This window comes from Seriola lalandi, unplaced genomic scaffold, assembly GCF_002814215.2.
Source record: "Seriola lalandi dorsalis isolate HSWRI2012SDOR001 ecotype SW California unplaced genomic scaffold, Sedor1 jcf7180002054538, whole genome shotgun sequence".
Lineage (NCBI taxonomy): Eukaryota > Metazoa > Chordata > Actinopteri > Carangiformes > Carangidae > Seriola > Seriola lalandi.
The window spans coordinates 400,414-420,284 of record NW_019525091.1 but is presented as its reverse complement, the minus strand read 5'-3'; the positions used below and the strand labels follow the sequence as shown (position 1 = coordinate 420,284).

The following is a 19,871-nucleotide window of genomic DNA, read 5'->3' as shown; positions in this document are numbered from 1 at the left end:
ATAGTCATAACATAGAAAACAAGCGTTTAAAACTAAATGACATTTTAGAGCATAAAAACAAAGCCTACAACTGATTGGCCCATCAATAAAGAAGACTGAAGATGAAGGAGTCTAAAAATAATTTGAACCTTATTTCTGATCCTGACCTCCACAACCTCACACTCCGATGTCATAATCAATTACAGATATTGTCAATAGAAAAACACACATATAGACAAACATCGCATTTGCTGATTACTGCACGTGAAATGTTGGGCTATTTGAATGCACTGAGTCATTCAGTAGGTTTAGATGCACAAGGTGTATGCGACACGTAAACGTAGCTGTTACCTGGCGGGTTAGTATCGTCTCTGCTGGTTGGAGGATTCATGACTCGGATGTTTGAGATGGACTCGTTATTATTTTTTAATTATTCGGTCGCTCTGTGTTCAGTTATACTTCTGTAATACGGCCTGAAACGACCCACAGCTGCTGCTCCACAGCCGAGGAAAGACACTCTCCGCTGCAATTACCTGATTATAAGTGGCGTCAACAGGTGCACCGCGCTCTGGTTTGTTTGGTTCACACATGCGCAGAAAGGAGGTGTCCCCTCACCTTTGACCAAACATCGCTTCAAGCTGACTTGATTTTTTTTCTTTTCAACTTTATTCACAAATACACAGTATTAACAGATTTAATCTGTTAAGTGTCAATACAGGTAGAATGAAAAAAGAAAGACGCACATTTAACTTTAACCTCAAAATAATATATTAATTATATATTATATAATAATATGAGGCTTTTTGTTTTTAGCTTTGCAGCAACTTTGTCAGGGAGTCCAAAAATAGTTTAAAATCTTTCATAAAGTTTCTTTCCATTATCCATTACTATTAGATGACCTCTGAGACACTCAGCTGTAATTTATTGTTGCAGAAAATGATATCAGAGCATTCAAAAACATGATATATGTGATTTTAAGGGATAACCAAGCATCAGCCCAGAGTTGCCAAACAAACAGGCCACAAGAAAAGAAAACAAACTAGTCAAAGCTTTTGTTCATGAAATCAACAACAGATATGTGTGATCGTTATAAAATCAGCCTTGAACTGAAAGCTTTTCTGAGTACAGTTTTATCTATCCTAAAAAATAACATCACCAAAAACACTTTGTTGAATTTTCCTCCAAAGACTTTATACATGTAAAAACGATTTACATTTCTTCACAACCGAAGTGTTCAACATTAAGGACAATCAGTCTTTTAAAAAAATTACAAAAATAGACAGCAACAATAGAGAAAAAACTATTAAATAAAGTAAAAAAAATCAATGAATGAATGAATAAATAAAATTTTGTATTTTCAACAATGTAATTGTAATATTCAATCGTGCATGTGCTCTTTTTCTTTTTATGATATTTCAAAGAGTTTATAATAAACAAAAGAAAGCACAACGACACACTCTCTTTGTTTTTATGGAATTTCAGAGACTTTTGTCTAAATATGTAAAATCATGGTGGAAAGAAAAGAAGAAGAAGAAGAAGAAGAAGAAGAAGCTCTGACCGGAAGTTTGTCACGTGAGGGCGGGGCGCAGGTAGGTGAGAACACTGAGGAAGGTAAAACGCGGAAGCACAGAGAAGGTCCGCGGTGAAAACTTCAGGAAAACGTAAAACTGGAGGTTTATATGCTGCCGAACGAACAACAATAACAAGTGAGTGAAAGCGGAAGAGTTAACGGGGTGAAATGAAATGTTTGGTTTAAGTGAAGTACAGGTGAAGAAGATAGCTTCACCTGCTCCGGGTCTGGTTCACTAACGCTGGTTCAGCAGTGATTTCGTCTTCTTCATGGACAGAAATGAGAAATAACTTCTGTTTCTTTGAAAAACTGCACCGTGAAATCAAACTTACTTAAATTTATATTATAATGTAATTTTTTTTTTTTTAAGATAAACAGATAAACACACCAACACACAGTTGATATAAAGAAGTAAACGTTAATCAGAAAACCATAAACAAGGCTGTAAGTTAAAAGAAACTATGTGTGGAAGTGGAAACATGAACAAATAGGCCTGAAGATCTTAAAAACATCCAAAACATATAATGACAGAAGCCTGTTTATGTCTGGGCTAATGCATCAGCTGTTTCAATATAAATATAAATAATTTTGTGCAGTTATTCAAGTTACTTTTGTCTTTATTTTTCATTAAACCATCCCTCATTAGTTTGAATTGGTTTAATGCTAATCAATGCTAATCTCTCCTATCTTAATCTCTCCATTGTCACAACTGTACAAATAGCTGAATTAACATGTAAACATGCATCTTTAATTTTCTCAACATACCATAATCACTTTGCAAAGCTTTCACTAACAGTATTTTTATTATGTGTTTATTTAAAATGTTACTGTATGTTACTCTACTGCTGTCTTTCGCTTTTTATTTCTTGTTGTTTGTTAGCGCATTAGCTAACACGTTGAGAGACACTCCACTGCAGGAGCTGACTAAATCATACGCATCTTTCAGAGGGGGAAATTATATTGTTTTAGATACAATAAATAGTTTGTCAACCAACAGTGATAGCCATTAATGCAAATGATATGAAAATGTAAAACTGTAGATTAAAACAAACTTGTAACTCCAGGCTTTCTGCTCAGTTCCACTATTCTATTGAAAGTGACCTGTAGAACTTACATTCTCATAGTTCAAGGCAATTCATTTTTCACCCTTTCCTTGTTTTCTTCAATTCTCCTTCCTTTTCTTATTCTCATTTCTAAGTCTTTCATTCCTCTGTTTTATACCCCAAAAATACTCTTCCTCCACAAATCTTTCCTTCCTTTCTCACTCCTCACCATATACTATTTCTAATTTTTCTCCTGTTTCTATTCTTATTTTATTTCTTTTGAGCTGCTGTGTCAAATTTGAATTTCGTCTATGGGGGATCAATAAAGGTACATCTTATTTATCTTATCTTAAATGATCTTATCTTGTCTTGTCTTGTCTTATCTTAAATTATCTTTTATCTTAAATTATCTTTATCTTATCTCCTAATGTCATGCTTGACATTGTGAACCTGTTCTTGAAGAGAAAGATAAGAGGTCAGATCAGCTTTATAATGCATTCACTTTGTGTTTTTTCCTGCTCATATTTTGGTACAAGCGGTTGTTTTTTCTTGATCTAGGAATGTATCACTTATTGGACGTGTCAAATATGTCAGACATTAAAAAAGCTATCAGTAAAGGCTAACTGTTAAATATTCATAACGGTGAACCCAAGCGCATATTTTGTACTATTTTACATTTTCATCCAGAAATAACTGGAAACTGTGTTCCTCTCAGAATTTGCACCAACATCAGAGTAAACATACATATAATAGAGACTTAACGTCACGGTAAGTCAGGTTATGCAGTCATATAAAGTAACTAACATCATACTGACAGCATCAAATGAGCATATTTCTATGTTTCAATAAGCCAATATCAATCTGATATTGCAGCAAATCAGTATTTTAATGGGACTTTTAGTGATGCCGAGCAGCTGTAGTTTTCATGTGTTTCTGTTTTACCTGCAGTTCCTCTCACGATGGGCCTGTGTAACGGCCTGTCCCACTGTAAACTGGCTCTGGCCTTCGCCGTGTTGATGGATTTACTGGGTGGAGCCGCTCTGCTGGTGGGAGTCTTCGCCCGTCTGGAAATCAAAGGACAGGACTATGGAGACTTACTGGTCTATACTGGTATGTTTGTGTTGGTTTTAACTTGGAATCAGAACTAAAAGTGGGTTTCACTCCCTACTGCTTTATAAAACTGCATCTGTGTTAAATTCTCCAAAAATTTAAAAGTAATAGATGCAGTGATTTGTTGATGAAGTGGTCAATCAACAGAAAGCTGGTGAATACTTTCAGTCATTTTTAAGCACAAATATCAAACATTACTATTAAATATTAATACAGCTTCTCAACTCTGATGACTTTCGGATTTTCTTTGTCTGATGTGATAATAAACTGAATATCTTTCAGTTTTGGACTGCTGGTCAGACAAAACAAGCATTTTGAAGACGTTGCCTTGGGCTTTAGGAAATTGTGAGAGGCATTTTTGTGACATTTTCTAAGATTAAAAAAATGAAGTGAGAATAATCTGCGGATTAATTGATAATGAAAAAGACAGAAGCAACACAAATGAGAAAACAAATACATATAAAAGAAAAGCATATACAAGTTAATAAAATAATGAAAATAACACATTACATAAATCTTTATAGGTATGGTATTTATTCTGAACATTAGCTTTCTAATTCTAATGGAACTACAACTTCATGAGACAAGTACAGAGTGGTAAGTTTCACTAAATGTGCTGAAGCAGCTGTAAAACATAATGCTATTTTTTATGTTTTCATGCCAACAAATTTTCTGTATGTATGTGAATTTAGAAGACGTAATGAATAGAGCTGACAGGGTTCATCCAAATTTGATCTGAAACTATTTTGTAAATCAATTAATTGTTTAAAATCATAAAAATGCCAAACAGCTTCTTGCATGTGCAGATTTAATGCTTTTCTTTGTCGTACATGACAGTAAACTAAATGTTTTGGATCATTGGATGTACAAAACATGACATTTGCAGATGTTACCTCGGCCTCTGAGAAACAATGACAGGCATTTTTCATTATTTCAGACAAAACAGCTAACTGATTAATCAAAAAAACATGATCTGTATACTAATTGGTAAAGAAAATAATGTGACGTAATGATGTGACCTCTGTTCAGGAGCCCTGTTCGTGCTGATGTCTCTGGCCGGATGGGTGTTATGGTACAGCGGCAACATCGAGGGCCTGACAGCCAAGAAGGAGCTGGGACACATCGGCAGCGCCGTCGACCGACTCGCTCGCAACCTCAGCCGCAAGATCCGCAGCTACAAGAGCTACCACTGAGAGAGGAAGTCGTGGATACATTTCACTTTAAAAGTCTGGTTGTAGGTACCTGTGTTTGTCAGTATTAATATGAGAAACAGACAATGAATCAAACTGTGCTACTAAAAACTTTAGTGTTACAAGCATGTCAGAAACATTTCAACTGTAGAAGTGTTGTTGTGTTACAAAATCATAATGTTACTGTTTCATTGGTTTCATGAGTTATATTTTTTATTCTTGTAGCATTTGAATGTGACTCATTGAAAACAGCAGTGGACTCTTTATGGATTTCAATAAAAGCCATTTTATACATCAGACATGTCTGCTTTATCAACAATATAAGATCATCTCTCTCTTCACAAGTGTAAGCTTTAATACATTTTAATTAAAAATTAAGAAAAAGAATGAGAGAGCAACACAAGTAGATTATATAGTGTATCAGTAGATGTAGCATGTTTATGTTACATGATATACTGTATATTGATTCATATATTACTATATGCTCTAATCCTTTAGTGTTTTAATGTATTATATGTTTCATATTTACTTCTTTAACATGTATTTCACACCTGTGATATAGGTGCATTATATATCATATTCATATTAAATACCTATATTAACACATATTTATTTTATCCTGTACATTACTCAAGAATATCAGGAGACTATACCATTGCTTTAAATAATAATTAATATCTCTTTGCTCTGTAGCATTAAAAATTAAAATGAGCATTTCTTAAAATATTAATGCACTGTTACTTTTTTTTTACTCAATTTAAAAATTAGGAAAAAAATAATAATTGTGCCATGTGCAGAGGTCAGTAACTAATGTTTGTAAATGCCTCAATTACTGTTTAATTTTTTTAATTATTTTTTTCTGTTTTTAATTTCATGAAGTAAACGGGTAACAGTGCATTAACATTTGTAGAGAGGCTCATTTTAATGTCTGTTTTATGCAGGGTTGTATTTACTTCTTTTCATTTAAAAAAATCTATAACCAGCACTGACCTCTACTGGTGACAAATGAGAATTACAGCAACATCAGTGGTATATCTTTTTATCTGTGATCAAAGATTTTTAGCAGATACATGATCATATATCACTCACATTTATTTTACTCGAGAATGAGGCTTTTTGTAGCTAAAATATGATGCAACACAAATTTCCAAACTAGCTCTATGCCCCATCATGCTCTAAAGCAGAGCAGACTAAGTGCAAAGTGAATGTTGGCAGCCAGCTCCTTTAAATTGGATTACAAAGGAATCTGTCAGATTTCTTTTTTTTGTTTTTTGTTTTGTGGCACAGGCTGATTAATGAACTCTTCCTGAACTCACAAGCAACAAAAAAACAAAAAACGACATTCATAAAAAGCAAAGAAGAAAGAAGAGCGTATTAAGGGAACTGACCTGAGGGCAGATTTTCCCTCCATCAGCTAATCTGATTACCAAGTCTAAAATCTGATTTCAGACCTTCTTTGATGCCTGACAAATAAGTGGCAGCTGAATCCTTCTGGTCTCCGATTTGTAATCCCTTTTTCCTTGTTCTGACATTATGGAGTCATAGAAGTGCCATAAAAAAGAATTAAGGAAAAAAAATTGGAAATATAAAGACAAATAACCAAATATAAAAGAATAATTCTAAGCATTTTCATTTATTTTCACATTTTTGTTCATTTATTTTTTTTAATCTATCCACGTTTTTAACATAGCTTTATTGTTTTTTAATTTTTGCATATAAATGATTTTTTCTGTAAATTAATTTTTCTTTAAATTTTTATATATTATTATTAATTAATTTATTTTATTGCTTTATATCTCCTTATTCTTTCCCTATTGCTTTAGACAACTTGCCAGACTTTTTTTTTTTTTTTTTTTTTACTTTTTATTTGAATTTTTATCAATATTAAACAAAACACAACACAAGTATACACACGGAACAAGTTCATCAGACAGGGTCATCTACAGAAAAACACGATGGCAGGGTTTGTAAAGAACAAAGGGTTGGCAGAAGTCAGGCTGAAGGGTTAGCTCTAGAGTTTTTAAGGAACCCACAGTCCTCCATTAAAATCCACAGAGACACAAAATACTTTCCCTCCGTACAGTCCTCAAGGTCACCAGTATAATTAAAAAAAATAGTAATAATAATAATAATTAAAAAAAAACAAAAAAAAAAAACAAGAAAAAAACATAATAAATATAAATTAAATAAATATGTATACAGAGAGAAAAGAAATATACATATACAGATTTCAACCCTAAATATACATTCAGTGGTAAGGTTACCCCTTATCCATGTAGTCCCTCCATTTCCACCAACACTGGTCAGCCCCCTCAGTATTGTGTCCTTTCCATATTGTGAATTTCTTCAACTATTCCTCAACTTGCCGGACTTTACTTGGGTTACTCTGATATTGAGCTGCAACAATGTGGTAAACCAACTGGATTAAATCTGGACAACAGTTTGAGAATTATTTGCCACAATTTTTACCAGTATTAGATGTTGCCTGAACTCACCTCTGTCAGGTTATTGACAAGTTGGCAGTTATGAAGATGTTGGTGGTGTTAGTGAGCTCCACAGCTCCGTGAGCCTCGGTATGTAAACCCCCTCCACCCACCATTCAAAGATCTTCTGGTGAGCAGGGTATTCCCCTGCAGACAGAGTTAGTAGTAGCAGTAATAGGATTATGAGGACAGGTAACCTATGATGAAGTCTCAAATTCAAACTGTCCTGACTGACTTATTGTAGTCTGACAGGTTTTATACGGATAAAGTCGTTAAAATGACCTATCTTTACATTTTTCTGATAAGTAACCTTTCAGAAAAAAAGTATGTAAAAGATGTAATGTGATGGTTTGGGCTTCAAAGCTCTAAAACCAACAAGTTAGACACAACAACTTTATATTTTTACAATGATGATATGTCAATCTTCTGTTAGTGGCCAATTAATGCATATTTTTCAACGTAAACACGTCCATATTTGCTCTTTCAGTTTACTCAGAAGTGGTCATGTGATGCATGTGACTCATGTGACTTTCTAGTATCTTCCAGCTGACTCTTGATCTGGCCTCCCTCTGCTGCTTGACGAGTATCCACACTGTCATCCACACACAGACGACCATCAGGGTATTTAGATTAAACTTTGCTTTTCTGAGAATAGATTCCTTAATGTCAGGCCAAAGAGCTTTGATAATACTTAGCTGCGTTTTGGTAACCACCGATCTTCCATTCCCTGCATGAAATCTGTCTGCTTTGCATGTTTGCCAAATCCTCCTTAGACCGCCTAACATCGCTACTTTAACTGCCTCTCTCTCCATCTCTCTCTCTCTCTCTCTCTCTCCCCATCCCCTTCTGCTCCTCCATTTTAATCCCCCTCTCCTTACAATCAAAGGATTCCCCTTCCTAGAAACCAGTCTAAACCATGGTGTGGGTTAAAGGTGGGATTGTGAGAGGGAAAGGCTCGTCTCAAGAGCCAAGGGACGAAAACTTCTAATCAAATAAATCCAGACTGTTTAGTTGTTGTGGGCCGAAGGGAAAATCCCTGTTCTATAAGAGGAAAGCTCTGTATGATAGACTGAGGATGAGTCCCAAATAGGGTGCTTCTAAATTTTTGGGCACCGTTTAACAGGGTAAACTAACTGTTTCAACAATTAGCTGACTGTGCTTTTTTTATTTATTTATTTATTTTTTAAGATGTAAAGCATGAATGCGTTTGGGGGCAGAAATGAATGTATTTGCGGACTTAAACTTCAATTGGAGAAGCCAGGAGTTGCAAAGATGAAATTGCATTAACACATATATATCTACTTCCATAATTAAACAACTACACCGAGGTTTTGTGCTGGTACAATGGAAGCACCCAAACAATGGGTTGTACTTGTGACGTAATGGTTTAAACTGACTGTGAAGCCTGGTTTGGGATTTTTGCTTCATGATGTTTCCCTTTTCTCTCTCCCCTTGTTTTCTGTCATTTCTTTTCTGTAAATTAAATGATAAAAATCCAAAAAGCACATGAAAAAATAGATGAATTTTAGACATTGTGGTATAGGCTCAGCACACTTTAATGTGGTTATGTATGGCACTAGAAGCTCGTGGCTTCAGGGGAACTTAATTAAATCTGTGGAGATAAAATGACAGAATGGGCACAAGACTCAAAAATACAGAATGAGTAAAACAGGAAAAAGGATGAGCAATTTTCCCCAGAAGTTTTTAAAATTTGTTCCTCACTTTAATTGATAATTGGAAGACTTCTTGAGGTCAGAGCTGGCTGAATAAAAGCTTGTTAACGGTGGCCATGTAATCACAAAATCTGGTTTGAGTCTGGGTGAAGACCAGCGTTTCCACTCAACTGTCTACTTTATTTTGAGTGGCAGGGTAAGAATGGCTTTGGGTGGCGGATTTGGACTAGTTCTTATACTTTTTCAGTGGATTTTCCCTGACAAAAAGTTACAATATGCAAAATTACTGAAAATTAGGCAAAAATATAGAAAAAACCTAATCGAATAGGTGGTGCCAAGTGGTGTATTTTAATTGTTTATGTGATAAAATCAGTGTAAAAGTAGCAAAAGTCTTAAGTAATATCAATTACACAGCAGCTTTATCTGCTAGCTGAATTTGCTGACATTAGCCGACGTTATCTAGTGGTCATAGCAGAATCAAGGCTGCAGCTGAGGAAACTCAGTGTAGTGAACTGAGCATGTATTTTTAGGTCATGGATAAAACATTTTACTTGTTTTTATTTTTTTCATCTCTCAAATTTTAACATTTGTCTCACTTTAAGAAGATATTTTCCCTAACAGGTGACATTGGCTCTGAATGTACTCACCAGTTCGTCTGGCAGAGCTCTCCAAAGCCTCGGCCGCCAGATGGCAAAATCCAAATCACCTGTGGAGCCGTGGCTGATGGTGCCAAGAGGGAGGCAGCGTCTGAAGGTAGGCCTCAGCATGTCAGCAGAGGAATTAAGTTGCTCTAATGCAGGAGAGAGATCAGCAGTTTGCCAGGAGAGCTTACTGTAGACGCTGCTCTATACTTGTCCTGCATTACAGAATCCGGGAAGCTCCGTCTGAGATGAAGGCAGTGGGCGGAGAGGGTGTCTGCTAAGGTCAGGTGGTTATATCAACAGACTGATTGCGCATACAGTAGACATGCTCACAGGTTGTTATGCTGCTTGGTGACATTACATGATAGGTTTCCATGACTCAGTTAACACCTCAGACTGCAGCAGCCATGTAAAGATCAGCCAATGACCTGTTGCTAGGTATTTGGAAAGTGAATATGATAGTTAATCAAAATGTTTCTAGCCTCATCACAGGGTCACGTCGGCATCTGAATATGACACTCTGAGGCTGAAAGTCTCGTTTAGACTTTACTGTTATCATGGAGAGAAAATATAAAAGATAAAAAGAGCATTTTAAGGTCCAATATTATATAAAGTGAGATTTCCATTTCCAATGTCGTCTGATTATGTCTGATTATAAAGATATTAGGTTCTATATTAATACTGTGAAAGTATCAAAGCCCCAAGCCCAGCCAGGAGGCCATAGGCTCAGAGCCTCATGTCTTCTGATTGGCTCACTGACCTGTTGTTACAAGAGCTACAGAGAGAAGCCTGAGAGAGGAGATGTGAAACTACACTGAGATGGTTTTTGGTTCCTAAAACCACAAATGTGTCTTCTTATGGGTCAACACTTCATAAAACATAAAACACTGGAAAGCTGTAAAATATGGGGCCTTTAATGACTTACACTTATCACATTGCCAAAGTTTAATAGATATTATCTGGATGTACTGATAGTGTGTGTCATGTTCTTGACGGTTCAAACAGCTGAAACTCCCTTCTAGTTTGCACAGTTTCAGTCACAGAAGTCCTCACAATTAATCAACAAAATATGTTGCGTGTCGTTGCTTTCCAGTATTTTCTGATTTGATGTCCCTTTTGGCAAGAGGATAATTGGTCAGCATCTTCCAAATCCTTGCAACATTATTCATATCAGTTTCTGTTAGAGCTGGCAGGAAATAAGGGGATTAAGAAAGATGGGGAACAATATTTTTAGCACCTTGAAACCCAGACGCCAGTAAACCTCTGGTTAAGTTTAGAGACAAAAACTACTTAGTTATGGTAGGAAAAGAGTTTTATGTAATTTATGAAAACCAATGAAGCAGAGTGTAAACAAAATACACACAAATAGGACGACTAACCATGATGCAGCGATCTTTTGTTTATTGTATACAGACACTGGTAGGCTAACAGATGCTAACTATGTTCCTACTACACTTCTTGGTAGTAGTAAATTAGTTATTTATTATTAATTATAATTATTGTAAACCATGTTTACACTTGCAGGTTTCCTTTAATGCAGGTGCACTGTGTTGGGACTTGCTGTGTTTTCTGTGCAGACTGGTTTACAGTAGAGCAGATGGTGGATCAGCAGTCAAAACTCAGCTAAGAGCATTTAAATCCCCCGCCTAATGGCGCACTGCCACCCGCCACCATTCTCTGGATTTAAACTGCTAAGTCTTTACCTGAGCAAAGGTCCAAGGTAGTTTTGGAAATGGCTTGCTTTTACTTTGTCAATTCACTTGATCAGGTTTATTTTTATAGCAGATAAAACCGGCACTGTGCTCCTAAGCAGCCAAGCGTGTCTGTGCCAGGTCCAGTAAACTGACTTGTTTTCAGAAGGCGGGAATCAAGCTGCAGGGCATCCAGTGGTGGAAGATGTATAGAGATTCTTTACTTTAGTAAAAGTACCAAATAGTTGTGAAATGATTCATAGGAGAGGAAAGAAGAAAAAACAAAGTTCTGACACACAAACCAGTTTTCAATTTTTGGACTTTTTCTCTAATCAACCCGGAAACTGAAGTAAACTAAAGTAAACTAAAGTAAACTAAAGTAAACTAAATGCTAAACTAAGCTAAGATAAGATATGCTAAACTTAACTAAACAACAGATTAACTATCAGAGTCAGATTGTCTGTGCAGTTGCCTAATATCCTCCCCAACCTTCACATGGCCAGGGCATAAACAAATATAGTACCACACCGACAACTTGTTTTGTATCATTTTTTTTGTCTTTTTCTTACATATATATGAGTTTCTACCTGTTAAATTGAGGTTGTCTGTAATGTGCGTCTTGTTTTTGTCCGCATGTGTGCCACTTCCTGCAGCCAAGCGTGTGAAAAAATACATTATAAATAAATGTGACATGACCACTTTAGCATATGAGGGGAAAAAAAAAGAGAAACAGCAGCAGCAGCTCAGGGAGCTCAGGGGTTCACATGGGTGCTGCTGTGGCTCCGCCTCAGGGTGATCCAGTTTAATTGACTTACCCCAGCAGGTGGAGGCTCATTTTCTCTGCTGCTCCTCTTCTGTTTGCCCTGGACTCCTCAGCTGCTCACACAGGTAGGAAACAATCAGAACTTAATTGACAACATGAAATATTTGGGGGAATAACTATTGGAGCCTTTGGTGCTTGTTGTACTTTTTCATTTAAACTGAGATTCTCTCTGAGGAAAAACACATTAGTTATGTGGACATCAAGTAGAGGCATGACAAGAAAAGAGAGTTTTGTTGTATAAAAAGTGCATTAGTTAACTTAAGTTTTGTGTAGCTTTTTTCTGGATGACATGTGGAACTGCTTGCACCATCACCTCTGATATCAATATTTATTAGTACAAATGCAATAAAGGCAGTTTGTTTTTACCTATTTGCATTGAGACATATGAAAAACAAAATAAATGAATTCTCTCCCATAATTACACATATTATTACAAATATAATTTATTTTAAATCACATTTCATCACAGTTTACCATGTATTTTGACCAACTAAAGAAGAGTTATATTTATCTTTTTTTTACAGAGCTGAAAATCTTACAGTGTGAGTAGATTTAATAAGTTAATTTCTGACAACTGCGCTGCTGTCCATTATGTAATATGTCTTACTTTACCATGTAATGTAATAGTACTGATGTTACTGTTGGTCAATGGGGATAACAAACCATGGTGCAGTCTGGATTTTATGGTGCGTTCTGGAAATTTTATACTGAGTTCAACTTTTTTGGATAGGTTTTGGTAAGCTCAGTTGGTAGGTAGTTGCCTCTCACTACCAACTGCGCAACCCTTTGATCCGACCTATGAAGTTGTAGATATTGGTCTTCTTGCTTAATAATGGAAGCCGTTCAAAATCATTAAAATTTGAATGTGCCATCAACATAACATTTTGCCATTTAAACTACAAACCCACAGCAAAAAGTGAGTGAGTTGATTCTGAGTGGGAAATCAGGCTGAAAGTGTTCATCCATACTTGGCTGTTGCATAGAAAGCAAGGTTGACTCTGGCTATTAAACATAAAATAGATTATCATAACATGAAGGCTGAACAGGCCTGGGGGATCCATATTTTTAAAGTGTCAACCATCTTCATATTACACAAGCCTTCAGTGCTGATTGTCAAAGTGCAAAAGCTTTCTTCACAATTTTGGTATTTTGCATTTGCCAAAATGTGTCAGGTAGCACCATTTAATTGCTTATACAAATTGAGTCTGTTGTAACCATATGGCCAACTAGTATGGAATGGTATCATGCTGATGTAAAATGTGATTGGCATCCATCTCGTCTCTTCACTAAATGCCACTGATGGAAGGGTAACCACACCTGTTGTCGTCTCCTCTCTCTCGTACTAATTAAAACCTGGCTCGCTGCTTGTTTAAAATAGCAGGTAAAGAATTCCCAAAACTGTCTTTAAATCTAAAGTCTATAAACAAGCACTTCAGCTTTGACCCGCGTTGAACCTTGTCCGTGACACCTCTTGCTGGTATTACTGTTGGCTGATTGGCTTAATGAGCTTAAGTGACTTCTGCTCTTTTCACAGCATTTGTCTCTGTGGGCAGAATTTCAGGCCAGGACCAGGATCTAGAAGGATACTGCAGCCATATTACAGGAATAGTCTTCTGTTTACCACTTTGACAAAGTAGAGGTGGCAACTCCCTAGGCTCCCTAGAAGAGCAGTAGGGCAACAGATTCACAGTTTGATATAACTCTAAAACATCACCACCACCTAAAGCAATGGGTAACACCAAGAGCGGTGCTGTGTCCAAGGAAATCCTGGAGGACCTGAAGCTCAACACCAAGTTCACAGAGAATGAGATTGTCCAGTGGTATGAAAACTTCAAGAGACAGTGTCCAACAGGGCGCATCTCAAAAGAAGAGTTTCAGTCCATCTACAGTAAATTCTTCCCAGACAGTGAAGCCAATACGTATGCTCAACATGTCTTCCGCTCCTTCGACGCAAATGATGATGGTACACTGGACTTCAAGGAGTACATCATCGCCCTCCACATGACGTCAACAGGGAAGACCAACAGGAAACTTGAGTGGGCCTTCTCGCTGTTTGATGTGGACAAGAACGGATACATCACCAAGTCAGAGGTCACAGAAATCTGCACGGTGAGTTTTGGAAAAAGGGCAATGATGCAGGACCATATAGAGATGTCTTAACATTTTCACAGGCACAATTTTTCCTTACAAAGAGCACAAAACATTTAATTTTGTCTTTCACCAGTCAGAATCTCACCACATTTTCATTTTCAAAAGACAGTGCTGCTTGCTTGGCAATGTATTGTCAAGTAAGTCTGCATTAGCAAGAGCAAAATGAAGCATTGACAACAGTATCAAATGCATAGAAGTTGGGAGTTGACTATTTTTCCTTTTATACCTTTGAAGCAAGATTAGTATGACGGCATAGTAACTACTAAAATCCAATCAATCAATCAATCAATCAATCAATCAATCAATCAATCAATCAATCAATCAATCAATCAATATTTCTTTGTATAGCAATTTTCATACAGGCTAGTTCAGTTCAAAATAGATTCTGCATTAGCGGGAGCAAAATTAATATAGAAAAGAGTATCATCTGCATACAAATTGATATCAGACTGGCTGACATTGGCAGTTATTGCTCATCAGTTGTTAAACTGATCTTAGGTTCCTCTGTATACTTTTGGAATTCGATGTATTACAAATATTTGGTAGAACAGACTGATAAATTGATTGATAGATGAAAGCATTGACGGAAAGCAGCAGAGGGCTTTGGGTGAGAAAAGAAGGACATACACTGATCAGCCACAACATTAAAACTGGAAGCTGGTTTTAATCTTGTGGCTGGTTGATGTATAGAGAATTAAGAAGAGAATGTAGTGGACTATATTTCAAACAGAAGGACACATGTAAATGTCCTCTAAGAACAATATGATAGCATACTAACTATTAAACTCTGATCAGCAAATGTAACCAATGTAAATCTGAATAAACCCATTTGAGTAAACTATGGCAGCTACTTGTTTTTGAGATTTAGCAGAAACCAAATGAAGTATAAACAACAGTATCATCTCCATGCAGGATAATTAGGAAATGCCACATACTGAATCCCTAGTGGCTTCAAGACAAAGGTCATCATTGACAGTTGGTGAAACTTACATTGAATTGATCAATTTTACCTCAAATGTCTGCATTTTTCATCTTGAACTATATTATAAACAATCATTCCTGCCTTATATGTCCATTGAGATTCCCAACACTAACATATAAGGTAGATGTTGGTCTAAAGGGTTGTGTCATATGCCATATGTAGGTGTGTATGTGTAGGCTATATGTGTATAGTGATCTGTATGTGTGTTTGTATGGAGGGCATGTGTTGTTAATGTTCTTTTACCATGTGATTTTTTTATTACAGTATAAAATGATATATATGACATTATATGCATGATCTTATCCTCTCAGGAGTCCAGAGCAGATTTCCCTACAATCCTGCTTTAGTCTCACTGCAGTGTCTGACTGTAGTATGTTTGAATCAGAAAATTTGTCATAGATTTGAAAGCCTGGACATTGTTTTTTTTAAAATAATCTTTTCTTTAAGCCCTGCATGTGTTAGTGAAAAGTGAGTTTTGGTTTTCACAGCTCTGCCGATCCTCTCCAGTTTTCAATATGTGACGAGATTATTCAGTGTATATGTTGAAATGTGAAATGCTTCAGATACTGATCCAGTTTATTGGTCATATATGCTGTTTAACATTTCTGTGCCAGTATAGCACTCAATGACAAGAATTTTAAAATACCCTATTTCAGGGGTCCTTTGAAAAAAAAAATCCACTGCAGGCCTATTTCTAGCCAACACATTTCAATTTAACAGATTAGAGTTCATTTAATCACAGAACAAAGCCAGAGAGGCCAAAGAACTTGTCAGTTAATCCGTGGCACCAGCAATTTGTTGCTGTTTTTGTCAGTTGACACATGATCAGCTCATAGACGTGACAAAATGGATGAGATGAAAGGAGCATTCGGGAGTGATGACATGTGCAGCCATTAAAGTTTAGTCTGTAGTGGTAAAATTAATTTTAATTTCAGCTATGATACCAGAGACTTGAGCAAATAATGAGGACATAAAAGTCAAATGTGGCATTAAGCAAAAGGAACAAATAAAATGTTGCACTTCTTTTATGGCCAACCAAAAATATAAAAACTAAATCATTTTCTCATTGACCAATGTATGTCTTCTATGTTTTTTCCCCTAACAGGCGATTTTCAAGCTGATTCCTAAGGATGAAGTTGCTAATCTGGCTGATGATGAAAACACAGCTGAGAAGAGGGCAGATAAACTCTGGAAGTTCTTTGACAAGGGTGAAAATGGTGAGATGAAATACTTTAAATGGAGACATGAACTGATAAATATGAGACCAACAATCTTGCGTTCTTGCTTCTGAGTTTTCTCTGACTAAACAGAAAATTGATTCTTCAATTTGTAATTTGTTCAGCCTTCACCCTAAGTCTTCAGAGGGTTTGCATGTCATATCTGTTAAACTCAAATACTCAGTGATGGAGTGTCTGCCTGATTTGACTGCATTGCTCAGTTCTACAGTTAGATTAGCCCAACTGATTGCAAAAGCCCCAGAACTTCTAAACACTTTATTATTATTGTTGCTGTATTTAATATGGATTGATCAAGATCTGCATCAAAGATCTTCTTTTATAACATTTTTTTATGTTATGGTCATTTCAGTCACATAAATGAAACATAATTTCTTTCTTTTCTCCATCCAGACCGAGTGGCAGAGGGGGAGTTCATTCAGGGAGTGTTGGACAATGACGAAGCTCTTCGTTTGATTCAGTATCAGCCTTTTAAGTAGCTGTTCCGTCAATGTACCTCTCTCTCCATTCACATCTCTTCCACTTTACCCTTGCTTCTGGTAATACAATGGGCACCTGACATCAACTTCACATCACAGAATGTGAACACTTAACAGGTGCGATAATATCTTCCTATTGCTCAAAATTCCTGCCAACATTTGCCCCAATGTGCTGACCTGTTTTCTATATCACCCAGAGCTTAAAATAAATGTTTCACATGAAATCCTGGTTTACCAGTGTCTGTCTACCATAAACCAGAAAGAATTATTCCCTCATAAATATGTGACCTAACTGACACTCTCCCACATGCAAACAGACTTTTTCTGCTAAAATTAGCTTCTTCACTTAAATCAAGATAGATAAATACAGACATACAGAATTCCTGAAAGTGTCCCTATTTAGTGTACATTTCAGACTAAAAGTAAATTGTAAAGGTGTGTTTTAGCAACTCAAACACATTTTAATAAGATAACATCTTATATGCGTTGTTAAAGTATCATTACTGTGAAATACGTTTTCTCAACTGGGCAGCCAATTGTCTCTGTAGTTTCTCATTTTACACTGGGATGTTTTTGAAACCTGACCAAGATGTAGCTCATGGTTCAACCGCAGTAAGTGCAGGGCATTTCCATTATTATTGTATAATTTTATGTCTTTTACCGTGTTCAATTCATCCATGTGACGCACTCCTACATGTTCGATGTTCTAGTTAATTGGTACATATTGGAAAATAGGTTTGTTCATGTGCAACAACATGTAAAACTAACTGGATTCTATTTACAATAAATTCAATAAATAAAAATCATGAAATTGTAATAACATATAAGGTTTCAGAAATCTTTTTCTTTCCTCTGTCTCTTTTTCAGTTTATTATGACTGTGGGGCTGTGTGATACAGCATCGTCTTAAATGAGCTATTTGTAGGTTTTTTTATTGCTACATAGCAAATATTAGCATTAACAGCTTTTAACTTACTCTTTCTTTACTTACCAGTTCCAATACAAGAGGTTACTAGGTCTACAGGGCAGACTGGACGCTACAGTGACTTGGTATTGGAAAGTGATAAGATGGGCTGAATGGCTAGTTGGTTAGCATGCTAACTTCAGTAGAAGAAAAAAAGTGATAAAAAGTTTGATGCTGAACTCACAATTGTTCTTCTATAATGGTAAGTAAACTGCTGTTAATGCTAATGTTGATTATGTAGCAATAGCAAAACTTACAAATAGCTCCTTTAAAAAAGTTAATTCCCCACTAACTACCTTAAAGACTCGATAAAGCATTCGAAAAGGATTCAGGAAAAGGATATTGATTCCCATCTAATGTAATGTTAATGTTGCTGTAGCAATAACAAAACTTCTAGATCCAGGAAACACTTAAGCATTTTGGAATCAGCAGTGCTCCAAGATAGTCTATGTTATGCTGAAAATGACAGTGCTAACATGCTTGTCTTTTGCATAGCAGGTATAATGTTTATCATTTTCATCATCTAAGTTTAGCATGTTAGCATGATTGCATTTGCTCCTTAGCGCTAAACAGAAAGAAAAGATGAGGCTGATAGGATTGTCATCAGGTGTGCAGATATTTGGACATAAACCAAAAAATTAAACTAATTAAAAATGTGACCTTATGATGTTGTTAGCTGATTTAATGGCAATCATCCAATAGTTGTTCAGGCATTTTACTCAAAAACACTAATGCCAGCCTAATGGTGGCACTAGAAGACTAGTCAGTGGATCACCAGAGTCAGTAAGATTAATCCTCTGGGAACCATGACTGGAGAAAAAATTCATGCAATCTATCCTGTAGGAGTTTAGGTATTTCAGCCTGGAACAAAGTGGTGGAGTGACTGATGATCGAGATCTCGGTCACAACACCAGTGTGGCTAAAAAAAAGGTAATCTGCTGAGATACAGTATGTGAGAGATAAGCATTTTATAATGACTCTGTCCTCTTTAGCAAATACCCCCATTACTCAAGTGCAAATGAGGTGATGTACTGTCCACTCTCAACCCACTTTTTGTCTGAGACAAACCTGCTGTCACAGGTTCATCTCTAATTGTCTAAAAAAAAAAAAAAAACAGAGAAATTACTTTTGGAAAACTCTTATCCACAGGATAATCCACATACTCTGCTGTGAATAGTTTTGATTAGGAACAATTTCCCCTGTTCCCATTGAGGTCTGTGGATTACCCAGAGTAACCAGGACACAAGGAGATGTCACTGGCGAATATGTAAGTGTATGTCAGATGAAACATTATTCACCTTTATTTTATTATGTAAGAACTCTTATGTGGATACGAGCTTCTGTTTAGCTTGACAATAAAGAGTAACTTTATTTATTTTTCAAATATATTCAGCTTTACGCTTCTAGGTTTAGGTTTCTAAAATTAAGAGCACAACCCTTCATTCCTCCCAAAGTCTCCAGATGTTCACAGCTGTCCTGTTTCACAATCACCGTGTTCTTAAGTTACACAAGACAAACGCATTTAATAGTTTCTATATAAAAGATTAATATTGTTTCATAATGAGAAGACCTACTTTACGTTCTTGCTCCACATTCTGGGAGACATCTGCTATCTTTTTTTAAAGCACACATGCTGCTTATTTCATTATGAAGTCAAATAAATTCCAAAGCATCTCTTACTATTTTACTCAGGAGGAAATTTATTTTGGATGGTTCCTTCCAAAATAAAATAACCACCTCTTTTAAAAAAACAATTCTGGGAATTACTCTTATTAGTTGTATGTACTATACTTATAGAAGTATAGAAATTAACCAAATAGAAGCTGGAAAAAGAAGCTAATTTTATGGCAAACTGAAA

The 19,871-nt window shown here is 36.1% G+C and overlaps 2 protein-coding genes across 2 annotated transcripts; both read left to right on the top strand.

Moving 5' to 3' along the window:
• Nucleotides 1-1,554: 1,554 nt before the first annotated feature.
• tmem238a (transmembrane protein 238a) lies at nucleotides 1,555-5,189 on the top strand. The gene is made up of 3 exons (XM_023414668.2): nucleotides 1,555-1,685; nucleotides 3,541-3,702; nucleotides 4,732-5,189. Exons 2-3 carry the CDS (start codon nucleotides 3,552-3,554, stop codon nucleotides 4,893-4,895), a joined length of 315 nt encoding a protein of 104 aa, XP_023270436.1. The 5' UTR covers nucleotides 1,555-1,685; nucleotides 3,541-3,551; the 3' UTR covers nucleotides 4,896-5,189.
• A 7,005-nt stretch (nucleotides 5,190-12,194) lies between these two features.
• On the top strand, nucleotides 12,195-17,872 carry LOC111661175 (recoverin-like). Its single transcript, XM_023414658.2, has 4 exons — nucleotides 12,195-12,268; nucleotides 13,738-14,312; nucleotides 16,442-16,553; nucleotides 16,965-17,872. The coding sequence occupies exons 2-4, from the start codon at nucleotides 13,932-13,934 to the stop codon at nucleotides 17,048-17,050; spliced, it is 579 nt and encodes a 192-aa protein (XP_023270426.1). The 5' UTR covers nucleotides 12,195-12,268; nucleotides 13,738-13,931; the 3' UTR covers nucleotides 17,051-17,872.
• The last annotated feature ends 1,999 nt before the right edge of the window (nucleotides 17,873-19,871 follow it).

Excerpts from the sequence above, each read along its gene's own strand:
- tmem238a (XM_023414668.2), top strand. The coding sequence starts at position 3,552 with ATGGGCCTGTGTAACGGCCTGTCCCACTGTAAACTGGCTCTGGCCTTC. Across the intron at positions 3,703-4,731 it reads AGACTTACTGGTCTATACTG|GAGCCCTGTTCGTGCTGATG; the intron begins GTATGTTTGTGT and ends ACCTCTGTTCAG.
- LOC111661175 (XM_023414658.2), top strand. The coding sequence starts at position 13,932 with ATGGGTAACACCAAGAGCGGTGCTGTGTCCAAGGAAATCCTGGAGGAC. Across the intron at positions 14,313-16,441 it reads AGGTCACAGAAATCTGCACG|GCGATTTTCAAGCTGATTCC; the intron begins GTGAGTTTTGGA and ends TTCCCCTAACAG. Across the intron at positions 16,554-16,964 it reads CTTTGACAAGGGTGAAAATG|ACCGAGTGGCAGAGGGGGAG; the intron begins GTGAGATGAAAT and ends TTCTCCATCCAG.